Genomic DNA, 22,655 nt, shown 5'->3' on the forward strand with positions numbered 1-22,655 from the left:
TCACTGGAAGCGTAGCACGTGAACGAGAAGACACTTGCTCGCCAAGTGGGCGGAGTCAAGATGCCCGCCCAACGACGTCACGGGTGCAGACCTGCCCGAGATCTCCGATTGGCGGGCAGCTTCCTCGCCCCGCCCCGTCCTGCCGCCCCGCCCACCGGGCTGCGAAGCCCGCGAGTCGGCTGGAGGCGCCGTGAGGGGTCTCCTTCCCGCTGGACGCCGCCGTGGACTGTCAGCTGGTACGTGTGCCCCGGGCCGCGCGGGGCCGCCTCACCCCGAGGCAGACCCTCCTCGTGGAGGGACCCCGAAACCTTTCCGGGCCCCCCGGCACCCCCCCCCGCCGCCCCGGGTCTGAGGAGGAGCCCATGCGTGCCCCCCGCCCCCCAGACGTCCCCTCAGCCTCCCGCCACCGCCATGACGGAGCGGGGGTCCCCACCTCTGTCCCCACGCCGCCCAAGGCGCCAGCCGCCCGCTCCCCACCCTCACCTCCACCCCTCAGGATCCATCCGCGTCCACGCCAGATCCTGCAGCCCTCCCAGCCTCCCCGACCCTGTCTCTGCATGGACACCCCCAAACTTCCCCAGGACCCCGTCTCTTCACTGATACCCCACCATCTTCCCCAGTACCCTGTTTCTTCAGTGACACCCCATCTTCCCCAGGACCCCGTCTATTCAATGACACCCCATCTTCCCCAGGACTCCATCTCTTTAGTGACACCCCATCTTCCCAGGACCCCATCTCTTAAATGACACCCCACCATCTTCCCCAGGACCCCATCTCTTCAATGACACCCCACCATCTCCCCAGGACCCCGTCTCTTCAGTGACACCCCATCTTCCCCAGGACCCCGTCTCTTCAGTGACACCCCAACATCCTCCCCAGACCCCGTCTCTTCAGTGACACCCCAACATCCTCCCCAAGACCCCGTCTCTTCAGTGACACCCCAACATCCTCCCCAAGACCCCGTCTATTCAGTGACACCCCATCTTCCCCAGGACCCCGTCTCTTCAGTGACACCCCACCATCTTCCCCAGGACCCCATCTCTTCAATGACACCCCACCATCTTCCCCAGGACCCCATCTCTTCAATGACACCCCACCATCTCCCCAGGACCCCATCTCTTCAATGACACCCCACCATCTCCCCAGGACCCCGTCTCTTCAGTGACACCCCATCTTCCCCAGGACCCCGTCTCTTCAATGACACCCCACCATCTTCCCCAGGACCCCATCTCTTCAATGACACCCCACCATCTTCCCCAGGACCCCATCTCTTCAATGACACCCCACCATCTCTCCAGGACCCCATCTCTTCAATGGACACCCCACCATCTCCCCAGGACCCTTCTCTTCAGTGACACCCCATCTTCCCCAGGACCCCGTCTCTTCAGTGACACCCCACCATCCTCCCCAAGACCCCGTCTCTTCAGTGACACCCCACCATCCTCCCCAAGACCCCGTCTCTCCAGTGACACCCCACCATCTCCCCTCCAGCCCTTCTACTCACCGCCTGTCTCAAGCCCACACCCCTTCTTCATCTGCTCCCCACCCTCCTCTCCCTCCTTTCCCCTCCCACCCTCTCCCCTCCTCCCTCTCCCTTCTCCTCCCTCCTCTCCCTCCCTTCCCCTCCCACCCTCTCCCGTCCCACCCTCTCCCCTCCTCCCTCTCCTTCCCCCCTCCTCTCCCTCCTTTCCCCTCCCACCCTCTCCCCTCCTCCCTCCTCTCCCTCCCTTCCCCTCCCACCCTCTCCCCTCCTCCCTCCTCTCCCTCCCTTCCCCTCCCACCCTCTCCCCTCCCACCCTCTCTCCTCCTCCCTCTCCCTTCTCCTCCCTCCTCTCCCTCCCTTCCCCTCCCACCCTCTCCCGTCCCACCCTCTCCCCTCCTCCCTCTCCTTCCCCCCTCCTCTCCCTCCTTTCCCCTCCCACCCTCTCCCCTCCTCCCTCTCCCTTCTCCTCCCTCCTCTCCCTCCCTTCCCCTCCCACCCTCTCCCCTCCTCCCTCTCCTTCTCCTCCCCTCCTCTCCCTCCCTTCCCCTCCCACGCTCTCCCCTCCTCCCTCTCTTTCTCCCCTCCTCTCCCTCCTTTCCCCTCCCACCCTCTCCCCTCCTCCCTCTCCCTCCCTTCCCCTCCCACCCTCTCCCCTCCTCCCTCCTCTCCCTCTCTTCCCCTCCCACCCTCTCCCGTCCCACCCTCTCCCCTCCTCCCTCTCCCTTCTCCTCCCTCCTCTCCCTCCCTTCCCCTCCCACCCTCTCCCCTCCTCCCTCTCCCTTCTCCTCCCTCCTCTCCCTCCCTTCCCCTCCCACCCTCTCCCCTCCTCCCTCTCCCTTCTCCTCCCTCCTTTCCCCTCCCTCCCCCTCCCCCTCTCCCCGCCTCCCTCCCGCCCTCCTCCCGCTCCCCAGCTCCGGCTCCCGCTCGCTCCCCTCCCGCCGGGCGTGCTCGGCTCTGGTCCTCCGCGGGCCTCGGTCCCCAGGCGCTGCTCCCCGGGCCGGGCTCGGGTGACGGGCGGAGGCCGCGGGCGGCGGCGGCGGCCCGGGCGATCGATCGCCCTCCGCCGGGCCCCGCCACGCCGCCCGCGCCCCGCGGCCGGAGGGGCCCATGGACGGCCGGGCCGTGATCACGCAGGTGACCGGCCCCGGGGAGGACCAGGCCCGCGTGCCGGCCGCCGCCAAGGGTGAGTGTGGAGCGCGGGGTGCGGGGCTGGATCCACCCGCGAGCCGGGGGCGGGGAGGCGCTGGGACGGAAGTTGTGCAAGTGAACCAGTGTGCAAACGGAGTCCCCGTCGGTGTGCATGCGAGCGCGGGCAGGGGAGGGGTGTGTGTGTGTGTGCACACGCGCGTGCACGTGTGGAACTGGAGCCCCAGCCCGCGTGCACCGAACGTGCTGGAGGAAAAGTTGTGTGCACGCAAGCGTGCGAGTGGAGCCTCAAACGGGTGTGCGTGCACTGGCAGAGAAGTGTGTACGTGTGCAAGAGGAGCCCCAGCCAGCGTGCAAGTGGAGCCTCAAACGGGTGTGCATGCACTGGCAGAGAAGTGTGTACGTGTGCAAGAGGAGCCCCAGCCAGCGTGCAAGACTAGCCCTGGCTAGTGCACATGCACTGGTAGAGAAGTTGTGTGCGTGTGTGTAAGCCTGCTCCTAATTGGGGTCTATGGGGGGAGTGTGCACGAGTGTGTGTGTCTCTAGTGGATATCACATGGCCTGTACATCTGGCAGATCAGTGGGTGTGCACCCTTGTGCATGCTCACCACAGGGGATGGGACACAGGTGTGTACCTAACCAGAGAGGCCCCAACGCCAAGTGGGGGTGTCTTCCCACTGAGCTGGGAGCTGCATGTGGACTAGACTTGGGAGCCTGAGATGGGGGGGCGGGAGCCTATCTTCATGGCTGACAGATGTGTGGTGGCGAGTCCATCTCACACGTGTCCCTCCCCTGGGAGCGAGTGTGTGCACACATACACACCCAGAAGCAGCATGGGTACCTTCCCTGCCTCTCCACGTACAGGTGTGCACATGCAGGTGTGCAAGCCTGTCTGCTGGCCAGTAAGCTAGGCATCTGGATATATAGTGTTGATGGTAAGGTGGACAATGGATGGGTGCGCTGTGTAGGGCTTGTGTGTGTGTGGTACCCATATTGGGACTTGAACTCAGGGCCTAGACATTGTCCCTTAGCTTTTTCCACTCAAGTTGCGGGCTCTACCCCAGGAGCCACAGCTCCACGTGGGGCTTTTTTTTTTAGTTGTTAATGGGAGATAAACGTCTCACTGAGGGGCCTGGAGTTTGGCCTAGTGGTAGAGTGCTTGCCTAGCATGCACAAAGACCTGGGTTTGATTCCTCGGTACCACATACATAGAAAAAAGCCAGAAGTGGTGCTGAGGCTCAAGTGGTAGAGCTCTAGCCTTGAGAAAGCCCAAAGACAGTGCTCAGGCCCTGAGCTCAAGCCCCAGGACTGGAAGAATAAAAAGAGTGTTCACTGATTGCCCAACCCCAGGTTTGCTCCAACCACAGTCCTCAGATCTCAGCCTCCTGCGTAGCTGGGTTGAATATGCTGATGCCTTCAGAGAGGCCTCATGTTACTCTTTTTTTTTTTTTTTTTTTTTTTTTTGCCAGTCCTGGGCTTGGGCTCAGGGCTTGAGCACTGTCCTTGGACTTTCTCAAGGCTAGCACTCTACCACTTGAGCCTCAGCACCACTTCTGGTGTTTTGCTATGTATGTGGTACCGAGGAATCGAACCCGGGTCTTCATGCATGCTAGGCAAGCACTGTACCACTAGGCCAAACTCCCAGCCCCTCATGTTACTCTTTTAAAACAACCTGAAAGTCAGACAGTCCTTTCATTTATTCAGTATTGGACTGGGGCTGTGTGGAAGCTTTTGCGGTAGGGAAGAAATGTGGTTTTAAATATTTTTCAGCCAGATTGATGGTGGCTGTTGCCTGTAATCCAAGCTACTCAGGAGGCTAAGATCCAAAGATCAAAGTTCCAAGCCTACCTATGCAGACAAACCCTACACTCTTATCTCCAATTACCAACAAAAAAAATGCCAGAAATGGAGGTGTGGTTCAGCTGGTAGAGCACAAGGCTTACGTGAACTAAGAAATTTTTTTAAAAAAGGGGGGAGGGAATGTGAGTCCCTTAACTCAGACCTCCCAGAAATGACATGATATTATTTTTGTGCTGGTACTAGGGCTTAAACTCCAGGTCCGGGTGCTGTCCCTTACTTTAGATCTTTTTTTCACTCCGGGCTGGCACTCTACCAGTTGATCCACACTTCCACTTTTGGTTGTCTCCCAATGACAATCCTCAAATCTCAGTCTCTTGAGTCACTGGGGTACAGGCGTAAGCCCTAGCCTTCTAGTTTTCAAAAATGTTTGAAAGTGAGAGAGAAGGGGGTGGGGATAAAAACATAAGAAAGGGGTATCAATGTCTGTGAAATAATGCACCTTCTATCTGGCGAATATTACTGTAACCCCTCTGTTAATTACAATAAAATATATGAAGGAAAAAAAAGTGAGAGAGAAAGAATTTGGAGAATGATATAAACAGACAGTTTTGTCTTTGTAAAAGTAATAAACACAGAAATAAAAGCCCACAGGAAGCTGGTAGCTCATACCTGTCATGCTAACTACTCAGAGGGCTGAAATCTGCGGATCACAGTTCAAAGCCAGCCCTGGCAAGAAAGTCCATGAGGCTCTTATCTTCCATCAACTAGCAAAAGGCTGGCTCAAGTGTTAGAGTGCTAGTCTTGAGTGAAAAAAACTACTGAGAGCATAAGAGCATAAGGCTCGGAGTTCAAGTCCCAGTGTTGGGACCAAAAAAAAAAAAAAGAAAAGATTGGCAGGCCGGGAGTTTGGCCTAGTGGTAGAGTGCTTGCCTAGCATGCACAAAGACCTGGGTTTGATTCCTTGGTACCACATACTTAGAAACAGCCAGAAGTGGTGCTGAGGCTCAAGTGGTAGAGCTCTAGCCTTGAGAAAGTCCAAGGACAGTGCTCAGGCCCTGAGCTTAAGCCCAGGACTGGCAAAAAAAAAAAAAAGATTAGCATAAGAGACTCTCTGAAGCAGTAATTATATCTGAGAACAGACCAGATTTGAAGTAGGTTTGATTTGATTAATTTTTTAATTAAACTTTCTATTTAGAGATAACTAAACTTCATGTACAGTTGTAAGAAATCCATTCTTAAGAGCCTTCTGTCACTGTCCTTGGACATTTTTAATTATTTTTTTGCCATTCCTGGAGCTTGATCTCAGGGCCTGAGCACTGTCCTTGGACTTTCTCAAGGCTAGAGCTCTACCACTTGAGCCACAGCACCACCTCTGCCTTTTTCTACATACGTGGTACCAAGGAATCGAACCCTGGTCTTCATGCATGCTAGGCAAGCACTTTAACCACTAGGCCAAACTCCCAGCCCTTGATTGCCTCTTATAAAGAAACTTTACTCCATTGAACCACCAGAAAACCAGAAGTGGCACTGTGGTTCAAAGTGGTAGAGCGCTAGTCTTGAACAAAAGAGCTCAGTGACTGCACTCAGGCCCTGAGTTCAAGACCCATAACTCACCACTATGTATATAGTCCAGGGTTAGAGTCCTGGCTCATGTCACAGCAAACCAGCTAATGACTGAAAGCGAGCATCAGATACTGAGTTCAAGTTCCCTAGCGGGCCCCAAAAGATAAAATAAGAATTATGTAATCTGATAATAACAGCCCATGTTAGTTCAAAGTAACTGTTTCTAGCGAAAAACTGATTGGTTCCTTTCAGTTAATCATAAACTGGGTGAAAGCAATCTGCCAAAATGTTCCTGAATCTTTATACCTCAAGTACCTTCAATGCTGGAGAGAAATAATTTAATAGGGCTGGAAGTTTGGCCTAGTGGTAAAGTGCTTGCCTAGGATACACGAAGACCCCGGGGGTTCAATTCTTCAGTACCACATACATGGAGAAAAAGCTGGAACTGGTCTATGGCTCAAGTGGTAGAGCTCTTTGAGAAAGCCCAAGGACAGTGCTCAAGCCCTGAGTTCAAGACCCACAAGTGGCAAAAGAAAGAAAGAAAAGAAAGAAAGAAACTTAATAGATAGCAGATGCTATTCTTGCTTTTCAAAATTAATGTGGAAGCTAAAACTTGTAGTATGTTCAAGTGTCTTGGGGTGGGGGAAACTCCAAAACTGTACTAAATTGTCAACAAGGCTGGGAGAAACAAAGACTCGCATTGCCCATAAGAATTAATAAGCCCAGTTAATGGACTATGCTGGATGTCTAATTTTGTTCAGATGACTACAGAACCTGAAAAAGCTGTTGCTGCTATCGATGCATAATAACATACTGCTAGTATTGGTCTTTTTATATAAATATATATATATATATAATTTGAATTTTTAGAAACTTTAGCTGTGCTGTCAACTTTGGAAAAAGTATCCCAGTTTACCGTGTTGAGTACAGAAATTAATAGTCATATTGGTCTAGAAACATTAAACTTAATTTTTTTCATTTGTACAGGGATAAACACACTGTATTAAATATGTAAGGTCTTATCTATGTGGGTTTGATTATAGAAACTAATAAAATATTTGCTAAATAAATAAAAAAAAAAGAATTAATAAGCCCAAGAGCCAGGCACGGTGGTTCACGCCTGTAATCCTAGCTACTCAGGAGACTGAGATCTTGAGGATCAAGTTCAAAGCCAGCGCAGGCAGGAAAGTCCGTTAGACTCTCTTATGTCCAATGACCCACCAAAAACTCCAGGGATAGCACCCAGGCTTCTGAGTTCAACCCTAGGACTGCGCTCCCACACTCCCCAAAAAGAAATTCCTTGGTGTTTTAGTTTCAAGGTTATGCTGGCCTCAGAAAACAAGTGGGAAATATTACATAATATTCTTTTTCCAGAGAAAGTCATATTTAGTATGCTACATTGTAGAAAAAAACCCCTTAGGACATGGGGCTTCTGGGAATGCATTTAAATATAGCTAAGAATATTGGGATTCTTCTTGTATTCTTTTCCTGGGTGACTTCACCATAAGAATGTGTCTGTTCACAATAATGAGTGAGAGCTGGTCATAATATCCCTTCATCTTTAATGTCTATAAGGTCCTTTTTCATGCTGGGTGTTAACTTTTAGACGTTTGCCAGGTGCCCCTGGCTTATTCCTAGCTAGGAAGGAGGCTGAGGTCAGAGGATCATGACTTGAGGCCATCTCAGGTTGAAGAGAGTCAGACTCTCTCCAAGTGGCCACCCAAAAGCCAGAAATAGAGCTGTACAGCTCAAGTGGTTAGACGGCTGGGCCTTGAGCCAAACATTTAAGTGACAGCACCCTGGCTCTGAGTTCAAGTCTTACTACTGCATACAAATACCCACAAACACACAGAGATTTTTTTCTTTTAAAGCAAGTAGACATTAATAACCATTGAGTTCAAGCTGGGTGCCAGTGGCTCACACCTGTTATCCCAGCTACTCAGGAGACTGAGATCTGAGGATCCCGGAGATTAATCTGGAGGCTCAAGACCTCAAAATTGCCTATTGCAGCTCTCTGGGATGGTTGGATGCTGGAATCTTTTATTTTTTTTTAATTTCTTTGCTTTTCTGTTTTGTGTGAACGTTACTGTGAGCATTAATCATGCCCGCAAAAAATAGTCAAATGTTTCCTAAGAATTTTTTAGCAACAGCAAGGAGAGACAAGGGGTTCGTGGAGGAGAATGTGACAGCAATTTGGGGACCTTTTGGGGGAAACAAGCAAAACTATAGGTAAGAAATTAGGAATTGAATAAGGCCTGGTCTCACGCCTGTCATCCAAGCTTCTCAGGAGGCTGAGATCTGAGGACTGCAGTTCAAAGCCAGCCTGGGCAGGAAAGTTGATGAGACTCTTATCTCCAGTGAACCACCAGAAAACCAGATATGGCCCTGTGGCTCAAGTGGTAGAGTGTTAGCTCGAGTGAAAGAGCTCAGGCACAGCGCCCAGTCTCCTGAACTTTCCCACCCTGGCTGGCTTTGAACCTGTGATCCTCAGATCTCAGCCACCCGAGTGGCTGGGGTGACAGGCGGGAGTCACTGGCGTTTGTCCAGCTGTTGAGCTATTGATTTTTACCCACTCCTAACAAACAGCATCTTTGGTGGATGCCCTCACCCACGCGCTGCGAAGATCATTCTAGGAGAATGAGGGAGGGAGAGATTTGTGACCAGAGACTCTCAATTGCCTGAAGCCTGCCAGTTGAAGCAGATAAGGAAAAGAGCTGCTGGCCTCTGGCTAGTGGCTGTTGTGGGGGAACAGATGGGAATTTAGGGTGATGAGGATATAGCTGCTGTACTGGAGGCAATATTAAAAATTGCCAGCCAGGAGAGAGACGGCTTGGGTTTGTCCCCACCGGGCTTGGGGGGACTGTGAGAACGCTCTGAACACGTCCTGGACTGCCAGCCCAAGGGATGAGTTCAAGTTTGTGCTTAAAATACCAGTCTTCTTGGCAGAGCAGAGCTGTGCGTGGGCAGGAGCCGTGCGTGGGGTTTCTTAGTCTCTGTTCAGGCCCCAGCATGCCATCTATTTCAAAATCAGTAGTTTAGGCCATTTTTTTTAATCCAGAGAAGTTTCTTGGCGGGGGGAGGGTCTGTGTTTCACTTCCTACCCCCTCTGTTTATTTGTTTGGGGTTTTTTTTTGGGGGGGGGTCAGTCGCAGGACTTGAACTCACAGCCTGGGCGCTGTCCCTGAGCGCTTTGCACTTAAGGCTGGCACTCTACCACTTGAACTACAGCTCCACTTCTGGTTTTCTGATGGAGATGGGTGTCGTGGACTTCTCTGCCTGGGTTGGCTTTGAACCTTGATCCTCAGATCTCAGTCTCTTAAGTAGCTGAGATAACAGGTGTGAGCTACCTGTGCCCAACCCCCCTTTTCTTTCGTGTGTGTGTGTGTGTGTGTGTGTGTGTGTGTGTTGGTGCTGGCGCTTGAACTCAGGGCCTGGGTGCTGTCCTTTAGCTTCTTTACTCAAGACTGCTGCTCTAGCACCTGAGCCATAGCTCCATTTCTGGTGTTTTTTTCTAGGTAACCAGAGGTAAGAGTCCGATGGGGACTTTGCTGACTGGGTGCCCAGGCTGGTTTTGAACCTTGATCCTCCAGATCTCAGCCTCCTGAGTAGTTAAGATGACAAACATGAGCCACCAGTGCCTGACTACCAGGCTTTCCCCCCGCCCCATGTTGAGTATAAGGACTTGAACTCTGGGCCTGGGAACTGTCCCTGAGCTCTTCAGCTCAAGGCTATCGCTCTACCACATTGAGCCACAGCGCCACTTCCGGTTTTCTGGTGGTTCATGGGAGATAAGAGCCTCACGGACTTTTCTGCCTGGTCTGAGCTTTGAACTGTGGTCTCTGATCTCAGCCCCCTGAGTAGCTACCACTGCCCTCCCTACCAGACTTATAGATATTAATCTATGTAATAAAACATCCATTCATCTGCAGTAGGGCATCTGGGTTGTTTCTATCGCCTGGCTATTGTGAATAGTGCAGAGCTGAACATAGCTGAGCAGGTGTCCTTATCATATCCTGGGTCATGATGTTCAGGGTAGATGCTCAGGAGTGGCATGGCGGGATCCTTCTTGATTTTTACGAAAATACCAGATCCAAGAAAATTTCCTGGTCAATAAATCATTTCATTTAAAACAGCTCTTAAGTCTTCCTCTTGTGGGAATTCATATTGTATTGTTAAAATGGCAGGCTGTTTTCAGTGATATTTTAAAATGTTTATTTCTGTTTGAGTTATTAATCTGACAGTTTAAATGCTCTCTCCCCACACGCATACTTTCTCTCTCTCTCTGTCTCTCGCTGTCTCTCTGTCTCTCTCTCTCTCTCTCTCTCTCTCTAAAAGGACTGGAGCTTGAATTCAGGACTTCAGCCTTACTTCCAGCTTTTGGTGAGGTTACTTAGGGATAAGAGGAGTCTTTTGAATTTTTTTTTTTTTGCTCATGCTGGCATGAGCAAACGTCATTTTTTATTTTTTTGTGCTGGTACTAGGAGCTTGAACTCAGGGTTTCACAGCTTCGCATTATTATTATTATTATTATTATTATTATTATTATTATTATTCAATTCTAACACTCTACCATTTGATCCACAGCTCCATTTGCAGCTTTTTGTCAGTTACTGGGAGATAGAAATCCCTTGAGCTTGTCTGCCTGTGTTGGTTTTGAACTGAGATCTTCAGATCTCAGCCTCTTGAGTGGCTGGGATATGAGGGAGGCAGGCGCTCTACCACTTGAGCCACAACACTACTTTCAGCTTTTTCTTTGTATGTGGTACTGAGGAATCGAACCCAGGTCTTCATGCGGAATCAACCCGTAGATGTTTTGAGACCTGGTTTGTGTGGGTCCAGCAAGTTGCTGTCCCAGGCTGGCTCCTAAAATCGGGCTGTAGCCCAAGGCTTTGGGGGATGCTATGACCTAGAACCTTCTGTTCTCTGGGCTGGGAAACATTGTATCTGAACCTCCTGCCCTGTCTGTCCATCTTTGTGCACCGACTGCCCACCGTAGAACAATTAACCCTGCCAAGGATAATTTGGGGACAGGTGGGGGGTGGGGCTTGTCATCTGGGCCCATGGTGAAATGTTGACAGACAGGCTTAGATAGATTGCCACGCTGGAGTCAGGGAGTCTGCGTGGTCTCTTTGGTGGCATGCGTGCCCTGGGTAAATGAGGGGGGGTCATTCCTTCATTCCTTCACATGCCATCCTTTTTTTTTGGGGGGGGGTCAGTCCTGGGCCTTGAACTCAGGGCCTGAACACTAGTCCTTGGACTTTCTCAAGGCTAACACTCTACCACTTGAGCCACCGAACCACTTCCACCTTTTTTTTTCTTGGTATGTGGTACCAAGGAATCGAACCCAGGTCTTCATGGATGCAAGGCAAGCACCCTACCACTAGGCCAAACTCCCAAGCCTGGGATCAAGCCTTTTTTAATCTCACCTTTGGGGCAAAAATGTGTGCTTTATTCCCCTGCCTCTTCACCAACTCCCCCTCCCCCAAACACTCCCCTTTTATCTAAGAGAGGAAGATTAGTATTTGTTGGGCCCTTTTTCTGGGTGGGAAAGAAATGTCATGAATGCGTAGAATGCCAAACCATTGGCACAGGATGCATTCCAGAGGAAGGCTCTGTCTTAGGAGAAAGGAAAGAAAATGGCGTGTTGATTTAAACATGGGCCTCTGTAAAAGTGCTCTCCTTTCCCTCTTCTTTTTTTTTTTAAGTCAGTCATGGGGCTTGAACTCTGGGCCTGGGTGCTGTCCCCTGAACTCCTCAGCTCAAGGCTAACACTCTACAACTGGAGACACAGCACCACTTCCCATTTTCTGTGGTTCATTGGAGATAAGACTCTCACAGACTTTTGTGCCCAGGCTAGCTTTAAACTGTAATCCTCAAATCTCAGCCTCTTGCGTAGCTAGGATTACAGGCATGAGCTACTGCACCCAACTGTATTTTTTTTTTCTTTCTTTTTTTTTGAGGGGGCCGGTGTTTGAGGGGAGTTTATGGAGTCGAGATTGTGCCAGTCCTTGTGTTTGAACGCAGGACCTGTAGAATCTGGCTTTGTTGTTTGGTCTATATTGTTGTTATTGTTTTCTGCTCAGTGCTGGCACTCTTCCACTTGAACCACACCTCCCATTCCAGCTTTTTGCTGGATCATCGGAAAGAAAACAGAGTCGCTCAGATTTGTCTTCCCCTGGCCAGCTTTGAACCGCGATCCTCTAGATCTCAGCCTCTTGAGTCGCTAGGATGACAAACCTGAGTCATTCCCCCATACCCCACCCCCTCCAAAGAGATTTTGCCCAGCAGATAGAACCGGATGCTAGGGTTCTAGGATGGTGTGGGTGGCTGGATGGCCAAATCCTGTCATGAAACTTCTCCGTGGCTCTCTTCCAGCTGCACAGAGCCGACTCAGCGTGAAGAAGCAGAGAAATCAGAGCCTCCTCGCCTCCTTCTTCTGCTGCCTCCGGGCCTATGATGCAGAAACTGCTGAGTCCAGCAGTCCCCTCCCTGTGCTTCCACCCCCCACAGAGGAAATCGAGGGGCTGCAGAAGGTCAGACGGGGCTGGGGGAGTAGTAGATACTTAATAAAAAGCTCAGCTCTGGAAGCCGGGCTCTCGGGCTCCCACCTGTAAATCTCAGCCAGTCAGGAGGCTGAGATCTGAGGATCCACAATTCAAAGCCACCTGGGGCAGGACAATCTGTAGGACACTTATTTTTGGGGTGGGGGGTATGGAGGTAAGTTCTGGCACTTAAACTCAGGGCCTAGGCACTGTTCCTGAGCTCCTTTTGCTCAAAGCTGGTGCTCTACCACTTGAGCCACAGCCCCACTTCCAGCTTTTTCACAGTATGTGGTACTGAGGAATCGAACCCAAGTCTTCATGCATGCTAGGCAAGCACTCTACCACTAGGCCAAACTCCCGGCCCCAGAAATTTCTTTTAAGAACATATTTGCCAGGGGGGGGGGGGAGAAATGGGGACCAAGACATGAGAAAGGGTATCAATGTATGCGAATTCATGCACCTTCTATCTGGCGAATATAATGTAACCCTTCTATTAATTACAATAAAAATATATGAAAAAAAAAGAACATATTTGCCAGGCACTGGTGACTTACGTGTGTCATCTTCCTACTCACGAAACGGAGATCTGAGGATTGCAGTTCAAAGCCAGCCAGAACAGGAAAGTCCATGAGACTTAGCTCCAGTAGACCACCAGAAAACTGGAAGTGGGGCTGTGGCTCAAGTGGTGGAGCTCTTGCCTTGAGAAAGCCCAAGGACAGTGCTCAGGCCCTGAGCTCAAGCCCCAGGACTGGCCAAAAAAAAAAAAAAAATGATGAAGTGCTACCCTTGATTGAAAAAGCTCAGAGACAGCATCAGGTCCTGAATCCAAGTACTTGGAATGGCACAAAAAATAATAAATAAATAAATAAATAAGGACCAGGAGTTTGGCCTAGTGGTTAAAGTGCTTGTCTAGCATGCACGAAGACCCGGGTTCGATTCCTTGGTACCACACACATAGAAAAAAAGCCGGAAGTGGTGCTGAGGCTCAAGTGGTAGAACTCTAGCCTTGAGAAAGTCCAAGGACAGTGCTCAGGCCCTGAGCTCAAGCCCAGGACTGGCAATAAATAAATAAATAGGATTTTTGTCACTTCACATCTGACAATGTTATTTTTCTTTTCCTTTTTCCATAGGGTGACCAGAGTCAAATCATTCCCATACCAAGTGTAAGTATATTTTTCTGAATTTATTGAAATATGCATAGAATTTTGTAGGTTGACATCTCTCAAAACCAGGATTTTTGTTTGTCTGGTGTGTGTGTGTGTGTGTGTGTGTGTGTGTGTGTGTGTGTGTGTCCTGGGACTTGAACTCATAGCTTGGCCACCATTCCTGAGCTTCTTTTGCCCAAGGTTAGTTTTCTGGTTCATTGGTGATAAGAGTCTCACAGCCTGTCCTGCCCCAAACTGGCTTTGAACCTCAGTCCCCCAGATCTCAGCCTCCTGAGTAGCTGGGATTGTAGGCGTGGGCCATTGGTGTCAATTAAAAAAAAAAAAAAAAAAAGGAAAGAGAGAACAAAAGAAAAAATGCTATGGGTTCCACATAGCTCAGAAGTATACTCACAGGCCTTAGTAAACTTAAAATACAGCCCCAGGAAAAAACCCTTGCAAAGTCAGAGTTGCTATTATAATTAAACCTTCACACCTGGCGCTGGTGGCTCAGCACCAACATCCCAGCTACTCAGGAAGGCTGAGATCTGAAGGAACACAGTTCAAAGCCAGCCTAGGCAGGAAAGTCCATGAGACTGTCATCTCCAAGGAACCATCAGAAAACCAGAAGTGGAGCTGTGGTTCAAAGTGGTAGAGCACCAGCCTCGAGCAAATATAGCTCAGGGACTGCGCCTAGGCCCCAGGTTCAAACCCCAGGACCAACCAAAAATATGAATCATTATCATAGTCATATTGGCTTTCATAGATACTGTCATTAAGATAGACCTATCAGGGTGTTGTTTTGTCTCTCACATAAAGGAAATAATGTGGATTTTTGTTGTTGCTTTTGTCATTTAGCCACCAGCTAAATACCTTCTTCCAGAGATGACAGTGCCTGACTATGGAAAGAAATGTATTGTTATCGACTTGGATGAGACTCTGGTGCACAGTTCATTTAAGGTGAATCCACACTTCAAAAACCATGGTGGCAAATCAGGCACCGTGGTTCACGCCTGTCATTTAGGTTCCTCAGGAAGGCTGAGATCTGGAGGACTGTGGGTCAAAGCCAGCCTGGGGCAGGACAATTCATGAGCCTCTCATCTCTAGGGAACCACCAGAAAACCAGAAGGGGTGCTGTGGCTCAAGTGGTAGAGCGTTAACCTTGAGAAAGCTCAAGGACAGTGCTCAGGTCCGAAATTCAAGACCCAGGACTGGCGGAAAAAAAGAAAAGAAAATGGTTCACGCCAGCTTTTTTCATGTGGAAAAAACAAACAAACAAACAAACTCGCTTTTTGTTTTTATCAGCTATATTAATTAGTTTTCTTTTCTTTTCTGCTCTCAAGCCTATCAGTAACGCTGATTTTATCGTTCCGGTTGAAATCGATGGAAATATACATCAGGTAAGGAATCCAAATGAAACCTGAGTTTCTTGCAGCATTTTTCTGTACCTGCGTGAACTTCTCTCCATTCCACGTCACTGAAGATCTTGTGATGATTACGATGATGATCAGTCTGTCCAAAGCAGACTTTTATTAAGGCTCAGTCCTGTAATCCCAAGCCACTGAAAGAGGCTGAGAATCACAGTTCAAAGCCAGCCAGGACAGAAAAGTTCAGGAAACTCTTTTTCTCTCCAAGGAACCAAGCAAGAGTCAAATGTGGCACTGTGACTCAAGTGGTAGACACCATCCTTGAGCACAAAAAGTCAAGCAAGAGTAGAAAGCCCCGAGAGAGAGAGAGAGAGAGAGAGAAATGGATTTAATGAAAAAATAACTTTCTGCTTTTACCCCTCTCCAATCCCTTGTATTTCTCTGATACTTTTTTTTTTCTTTTTGTCTTTTGTTCCATTGCTGGGGCTTGAACTCAGACCCTGGGCACTTTCCCTGAGCTCTTCAGCTTAAGGCTACCGCCCTATCCCTGAGCCAAGCCCCACTTCCTGTTTTCTAGAGGTTCATTGGAGATAAGAGTCTCAGGTCCTTTTATGTCCAGGCTGGCTTTGAACCCTGATCCTCAGAGCTCATCCTCCTGAGTAGCTAGGATGACAGGCGTGAGCCACTGTCCCTGGCTTCCCTGAGTATTTTCGTTCTACCACTTGAGCCACCTTTTTCTGAGTAGTTTATTGGAGATGAGAGTCTCCCAGACTCTCCTGCCCCCGCTGGCGTTGACCCACGATCCTCCTATCCCGGCCTCCGGAGTGCCCAGGAGGGAGGGCAGGCGTGAGCTTGCATTCTGCTCTGGATGGGACTGGGCCCTTCTCCCTGGTTCCACAGCCTCCACGGGCTGTGTCCACCACGCTGGGGTCCCCCAGGGAAGAAGGGGTGTCACCCCACCCAGCCGCTGCCCGGCCTCTGAACGTCTGAAGTCCTATCCCCACAGGTGTACGTCCTGAAGCGGCCACACGTGGACGAGTTCCTGCAGCGCGTGGGACAGCTGTTTGAGTGTGTGCTCTTTACTGCCAGTCTGGCCAAGGTGCAGGAGAGGGGAGGTCACTCCCGCACCCCGTATCCCCCACCCGCCATTGTTTATAGTATACAGTATATTTTCGTTATATTTATAATTGTACATGTTATAGACTGATATATTTGTGTATCTATTATCGCATATATTATATACTTATATAATATATGTAAATTATATACTTATTTAATATATTTATATATTATTGTATGTATCATATCCTTTTATATTTACATACTTATATATTACATACTTATATAATATGCTTTATATAAGTATATATTATTGTATATATTATATACACTACCACTTGAGCTACAGCACCCCTTCTGGCTTTTCTACGTATGTGGTACTGAGGATTCAAACCTGGGTCTTTGTGCCTGCTAGGCAAGCACTCTACCACTAAGCCAAACTCGCAGCCCTCGATTTTATTTATTTATTTTACTTTTGTTTTTTTTTGTTTGTTTGTTTGTTTGTTTTTTTGCCAGTCCTGGGCTTGAGCTCAGGGCCTGAGCACTGTCCTTGGACTTTCTCAAGGCTAGAGCTCTACCACTTGAGCCTCAGCACCACTTCCGGCTTTTTTCTATATATGTGGTACCAAGGAATCAAACCCGGGTCTTCATGCATGCTAGGAAAGCACTTTAACCACTAGGCCAAACTCCCAGCCCCACTTTTGGTTTTTTTTTACTTGTAATCTTATTTACTTATTTTCATTGTTTATCTCTTTTATTTATTATTTAATTTATGGCTTTCTTTTTGTTTTTCTTTAGACTTGTATTTACTATTTATTGTATTTATTTTTTATTTATCATGTTATTTTTGGTTATCATTTTATTCATATTTGTTTTTATTCTGTTATTTGTTCTTTGGTTATTTGTTTTATTTCTTTATTTAATTTATTTTTATTTACTTGTTTATTTTGTGAGTATTGATCTCTGAATTAATTAATTAATTAATTAATTAGTTGCTGGCCTGGGGCTTGAACTCAAGGCCTGGGCTCTGTCCCTGAGCTTCTTTTGCTCAAGGTTAGTGCTCTACTACCCCTTGATTGTTTGTTTGTTTTTAACCAGTCTTGGGGCTTGAACTCCAGGCCTGGGCACTGTCCTCAGATACTTTTTGCTTAAGGCTAGTGCTCTGCCACTTGAGTCTCAGCTCGGCTTTTTCTGTGTACCAAGGAATTGAACCCAGGGCTTCACGCATGCTAGGCAAGCACTCTACCACTAAGCCCCACTCCTCCTGGCTCCTCTCCTACCCCTTGAGCCACAGCACCACTTCCGGCTTTTTCCAAGTAGCCTACAGGAGATAAAGAGTCTCACAGACTTTGTAGCCCAGCCTGGCCTTGACCCATGATCCTCATATCTCAGCCTCTGGAACTAAAGGTGGGAGCTGCCTATCCCCTGGTGCTAGGCCATATTCCTGCATGCAAAAAAAAAAAAAAAAAACCCCAAAACCATGAGCGCAGTGCCTCAGGGGAAATGTAACCCTGGCCTGGGTGCTGGGGGAGTTCAAGTCCCACAACCGACAAATAATAATAAAAACAGGAATAGTAATCATAATCATAATCACACATGAGGCCTTGTCCCGGCCAGTACGCAGACCCAGTGGCAGACCTGCTGGACCGCTGGGGTGTGTTCCGAGCCCGCCTCTTCAGGGAGTCCTGTGTCTTTCATGGAGGCAGCTATGTGAAGGACCTGAGCCGCCTGGGCCGAGAGCTGAGCAAAGTTGTCATCGTGGACAATTCCCCCGCCTCTTACGTCTTCCATCCCGAAAACGCTGTAAGTCTAACAGGTGGCCCAAGACAAACTCCGGACCCGGGCAACTGTCCCTGAGCTCTTTTGCTCAAAGCTGGCTCTCTACCACTTGAACCATAGCACCACTTCGGGTTTTTTGCTAGGGTTAAAGAGCCTCATGGACTTGACAGGCGGGAGCCGTGGCACCCAGCGGCAGATTAGTTGAGTGACAGAACAGCAGGGCAGAGGGGGGAAGAGGCTCTGGGCTGCAGGCTGAGTGGCATCTGTCACAGCGCACGGCCCAGAAAGTGTGGCCTGGCTACTCTTCCTGGGCGACAGGACAGATCTCTTGGGGTGAGGAAGAGACCCAGGGATGGGAGCCAGGCAGGTGAGGCCAGCACCCCCCCACCCCACTTCTCTGCGGCTCATGCCACACACGCCCCTCCTTATCTACTGCCTTTCAGGTGCCTGTCCAGTCCTGGTTCGATGACATGACAGACACAGAGTTGTTGGATCTCATCCCCTTCTTCGAGGGGCTCAGTCAGGAAGAGGACGTGTATTCAGTGCTCCATCAGCTCTGCGACAGGTAGCGCTGGCTTTCGCCCTGCCTCCTCCCTGACCGTGTGTGTACTCCAGAACATTCCACTCAGGGCACCCGGCCTGGCCTCTGCTCCTCCACGCTGACGGAGAGGGGGAGCCCCCGCCCCCCACGCTGGAGTCCACACGGGACGCGTGGCCATTCTTTTATTTTTTAAAAAAGAATCTATTTTGATTTAGAAAAACAAAACCAAAACACAGAAGCAATGGCTCAGCGCCCGTGGCTCACACCCCATCGTCTCAGCTACTCAGGAGGCTGAGATCCAGAGGCTCACTGGTTCGAAGCCATCCCAGGAAGGAAGACAAAAGTCAGTGGGCACTCTTTTCTCATGAATGCACCAAAAAAGTTGGACCGGGAGCCATGGCTCAAGTGGTCAAGGACCAAGCCTTGTTGAAAAAGCTCAGGGACAGTGCCTAGGCCCTGAGTTCAAGTCCCAGGACTAACAAGGAAAAAAAAAACAAAGGACAAAAGCAACTATTTTTAGGAAGAAAAAAACTTTTCATAGATTTCATAAAGGAACGTGTATTTTACTGGATTTGTTTTTAAAACATACCAAAAAAAAGAAAGAAAGAAAAACAACAACAAAAATCTCCGTCTCTTAGACTCTGTGTGACATGCCTGGATTTCTCAGCACAGCCCCACAGCTCCTTCCATCCCTGCTCGGACCCGAACTCAGAAACCCCCTTCCTGCAGGACCAAGTGCCTTGTTCAGTGCTCTTTCAGGCCGAGAGTTCAGTTTTCTAGACAACGTATTTCCAGACATCTGTTGAGGCTTTTCTTTTTCTTAGAAGTTCATGAAGATGAACGTGACAATTTTCTAGAACTTGGTGACATGCGTGCGTGTACGTATGTGCACACACGTGTGCAAGGGTGGACGGGTGTGCAAGGGAGGCACTGGTGGCTCAGGCCTTGTCATCCCAGCTACTCAAGAGGCTGAGATCTGGAGGATCAGGGTTCAAACCCAGCCAGTGCAGGAAACAAACCAAAAAGCCGGAAGTGGCGCTGTGGCTCAAGCAGTGAAGCACCAGCCTTGAGTAGAAAAGCTCAGAGACAGCACCCAGGCAGGCCCTGAGTTCAGAACCTGCCCAGGACAGGAAGAAATCCATGTGACTCTTACCTGCAACCAGCCAGCAAAAAGCCGGAAGTGGAGGTGTGGCCCAAATAGTAGAGCACCAGCCTTGAGCAAAAAAAAAAAAAGCCAACTAAAAGCTGTGAGTTCAAGCCCCAATACTGACACACCACCACCGACAAGGAACAAAAATCCCTTCTGTATATAATTGACCAAACCATGCCTGTTTCTTTATTAAAAAAAAAAAAAAAACACACACACAAAAAAACTCTTTCCAAAAGCTAAATGCCCTTGGGGATATTGTTATTATTATTATTTGGTTTTCTTTGCTGCTAAAGCTATGGTGCCAACCTGGAATTCACCGGTGGCTCTTCAACTGTTCTTTGCCGACGTGCCTCCGTGTGGCCCGTGCTCACACTCAGATGGGGTCTTTCACCTTTTGGCACAGCCTGCCTTGCCTCCTTTAGCCTGGCCTCCAGCCACCAAGAAAGGCCAAAATAAAGTAAAATAATGGAAGAGCCAGCACAGCGCCACCTGGTGGTAGCCTGCCCTTGGCTTCACACCCAAATCTGGCCTTGGCTGTTGAGATCCCAGCCCCTCCCCCAGTTAAAAGAAGTGAAGGGATCCACCCTTGAGTCCACCCAGCTGTGGAAGTTTCCACAGCCTCAGTTTCCCCTCCCACCCCAGGATCTCCTTTTTCACTTGGGAGCCTGTTCTTTTCTTTTTAAAGCAGTGGCTCCCGAGTTTTCTTTGACAACTCAAGCCAGACTCCTTTCATGAGAACCACAAGGACTTTGTGACAGGACTTGAAATTCGGGGTGGGGTGGGATGAGGTCCATTCTGGGCTGGGGGGGGGGGGGAGTTACCTCACCCATCATCTTTGTGACGTGGGGAGGCCGAGACTGGAGGCTCGCAGCTGGAGGCCAGCTCAGGCAAGAGCGACCTGTGACTCTGTCATCAATAGGAGCCAGTAATTTTTTAAAAATAAATAGAGAAATGAATGAAATGATAAAGAACTGGAAATGAAACCAACCTGGAAGAGAAAAACCCATGTGCTGAGTTCAACATCTCAGTACTGGTACCAAAAAAAGAAAGAAAATGGAGGTCAAAAAGAAAATTCCTTGTGTTTTCACGTGGGGAACAATGGAACCACTACCAGTCACCCCGCCTCTGGTACTCCTTGATCTGAGGACCACAGAAGAAGTAATTTCAGGGTTCCAAACGCAGTCACCCCAGTGCCAGCAGAGGCAGGCGCCATCGACTTGGTGTTTGGGAAATCTGTTATTTCAGGACAAATTCTGATATCCAGCTGGGCGCCGGTGGCCTCCTATCCATCATCCAGCTACTCAGGAGAATCACAGTTCAAAGCCAGCCTGGGCAGGAAAAGTCCCAGTGAGACTCTGATCTCCAATTGAACCACCAGAAAACCGGAAGTGGCACCATATAAAGGGCTCAAAGTGATAGAGCGTGAGCCTTGAGCAAAAGAAGCTCAGGGACAGTGCCCAGGCCCTGAGTTCAAGCCCCAGGACTAGCAAAAAAACAATCACCAAAAAAATCTACAAGGAGAGCTTCAAGATTTCCACCCATGCCGCTTCTGCCCTCTGTGGTGGTCTTATATGAAAGAATATTCCAGGGGGAGTGAGCCTAGAAATCATTCTTTTAGACAGATTGGAGCCAGACTCTGAAATGTCAGTAAGTGTAGAATTGGATACAAGTTGTTCTGATCCAGTTCATAGCTGTTGGGGGATGGTGAGGGAGGAAATCCTGTCACCACAGACATGCCTAGGGGCTGAAAGGTCACTGGCGCCCCTACACACCTTACTGGACCCCACTCCAAAAATGCCAATTTTTTTCATTTGAGTCCTTGTGGTTCTCCTCGAGGTATATCACCAAAATAAATCTAGAAAACCCTAATATATATTTTATATGTCATAAATATTATATGCATATATATTTATGTTATATATATTATATACATATATATATATTGCTCATCTACCTGTAAAAATGAAGCAATATAATTCTAATATGACGTAAAGAAAATGTGCAGGATTTATTTTCATAAGGTTAAATACGGGTTATTGTTTTCTAATTCTGACCTTTTATGACCAAGGAAAATACAAAAATGAATAAATAAATAAAAATTGTTAGCTTCTCCAAGTCAGATCTTTCCAACCATTTACCAAAATACTCTTTCACATTTCCTTCACTTCCTCCCCCCTTTTTTTCTTTTTTGTTTTTGTTTTTGGCTAAAAGAAAAGAAAAAAAAGTCTGACTTGAGTTTCCACAGACCTGTGAGTACGAAAGTCTCAGAGTGTGAAAGTCTCCTCGCCAAGGGCCAGTGGCTCACATGCTACTCAGGAGGCTGCGATCTGGAGGATCGAAGTTCAGAGCCAACCCAGGCAGGAAAAGACTGTGAGACTCACCTCCAATGAGCGCTAAGCTTTGAGCCCCAGGACTGCAATCCTTGAGTTTTAAAGATGGATTTCTGAGAAAAACCCAAGAACAGTGCCCAGGCCCTGAGTTCAAGCCCCAGGACTGGCCAAAAAAAAAAAAACCCAAAAAGCCAATGCCCAGCCCAGACTGGGACCTGGACACTATCCCCAGTGACCAGGGGCGGGGGAGAAAGTCTTTTGACGGTGGAGAAGTTTGTCATCATTGTGTTTTCCCTTTTTAAAAATTATCTTGCCAAAATAAATAAATAAATAAAAAAGTGTGGAACTGCGCCCTCTGGTGGTCATCCTGCTTCACTTCATGGTGCCTGCACAGGGTCAACCTGCACTTCTATGGTGTCCCTCAACTCCTCTGTGACCCCCTCTACATCACTCCCATGCTCCTCCCATTGCCCCCCCCCACTCTTCCCCACTTTGAGCCACGGCACCAATTCCGGTGGCTGATTCGAAATGAGAGTCTCATGGACTTCCCTGCCTGGGCTGGCTTTGAACTGTGATCCATTGCCCCACTCACTTGACTGTTTTGCCTTCAGGAGACCCAGTCCTATGAGGAAATAGCACAAACCATAATGTAAGAGGCCCGAGCTGCTCGCATGCGATTTTCTAGTAAAGGAACCACAAGACAGAGTCTCATTGTGATGACAACCATGATTTTCTTTGATGCTGGTATAGGTG

At 49.0% G+C, this 22,655-nt stretch overlaps 1 protein-coding gene across 1 annotated transcript; it reads left to right on the plus strand.

Annotated features, from left to right (window-relative positions):
* Positions 1–2,394: 2,394 nt before the first annotated feature.
* On the plus strand, positions 2,395–19,125 carry Ctdspl (CTD small phosphatase like). The gene is made up of 8 exons (XM_090327967.1): positions 2,395–2,666; positions 12,368–12,525; positions 13,665–13,697; positions 14,535–14,636; positions 15,020–15,076; positions 16,050–16,142; positions 17,720–17,905; positions 18,325–19,125. Exons 1-8 carry the CDS (start codon positions 2,591–2,593, stop codon positions 18,448–18,450), a joined length of 831 nt encoding a protein of 276 aa, XP_090184093.1. The 5' UTR covers positions 2,395–2,590; the 3' UTR covers positions 18,451–19,125.
* Positions 19,126–22,655: the final 3,530 nt, after the last annotated feature.

Source organism: Megascapheus bottae, unplaced genomic scaffold (genome assembly GCF_031878675.1).
Source record: "Megascapheus bottae isolate mThoBot1 unplaced genomic scaffold, mThoBot2.hap1 HAP1_SCAFFOLD_405, whole genome shotgun sequence".
NCBI lineage: Eukaryota > Metazoa > Chordata > Mammalia > Rodentia > Geomyidae > Megascapheus > Megascapheus bottae.

Coding starts and splice junctions, on each gene's coding strand:
- Ctdspl (XM_090327967.1), top strand. CDS start 2,591: ATGGACGGCCGGGCCGTGATCACGCAGGTGACCGGCCCCGGGGAGGAC. Junction 13,698..14,534: donor AAATCATTCCCATACCAAGT/GTAAGTATATTT, acceptor TTTGTCATTTAG/CCACCAGCTAAATACCTTCT. Junction 17,906..18,324: donor TCTTCCATCCCGAAAACGCT/GTAAGTCTAACA, acceptor ACTGCCTTTCAG/GTGCCTGTCCAGTCCTGGTT.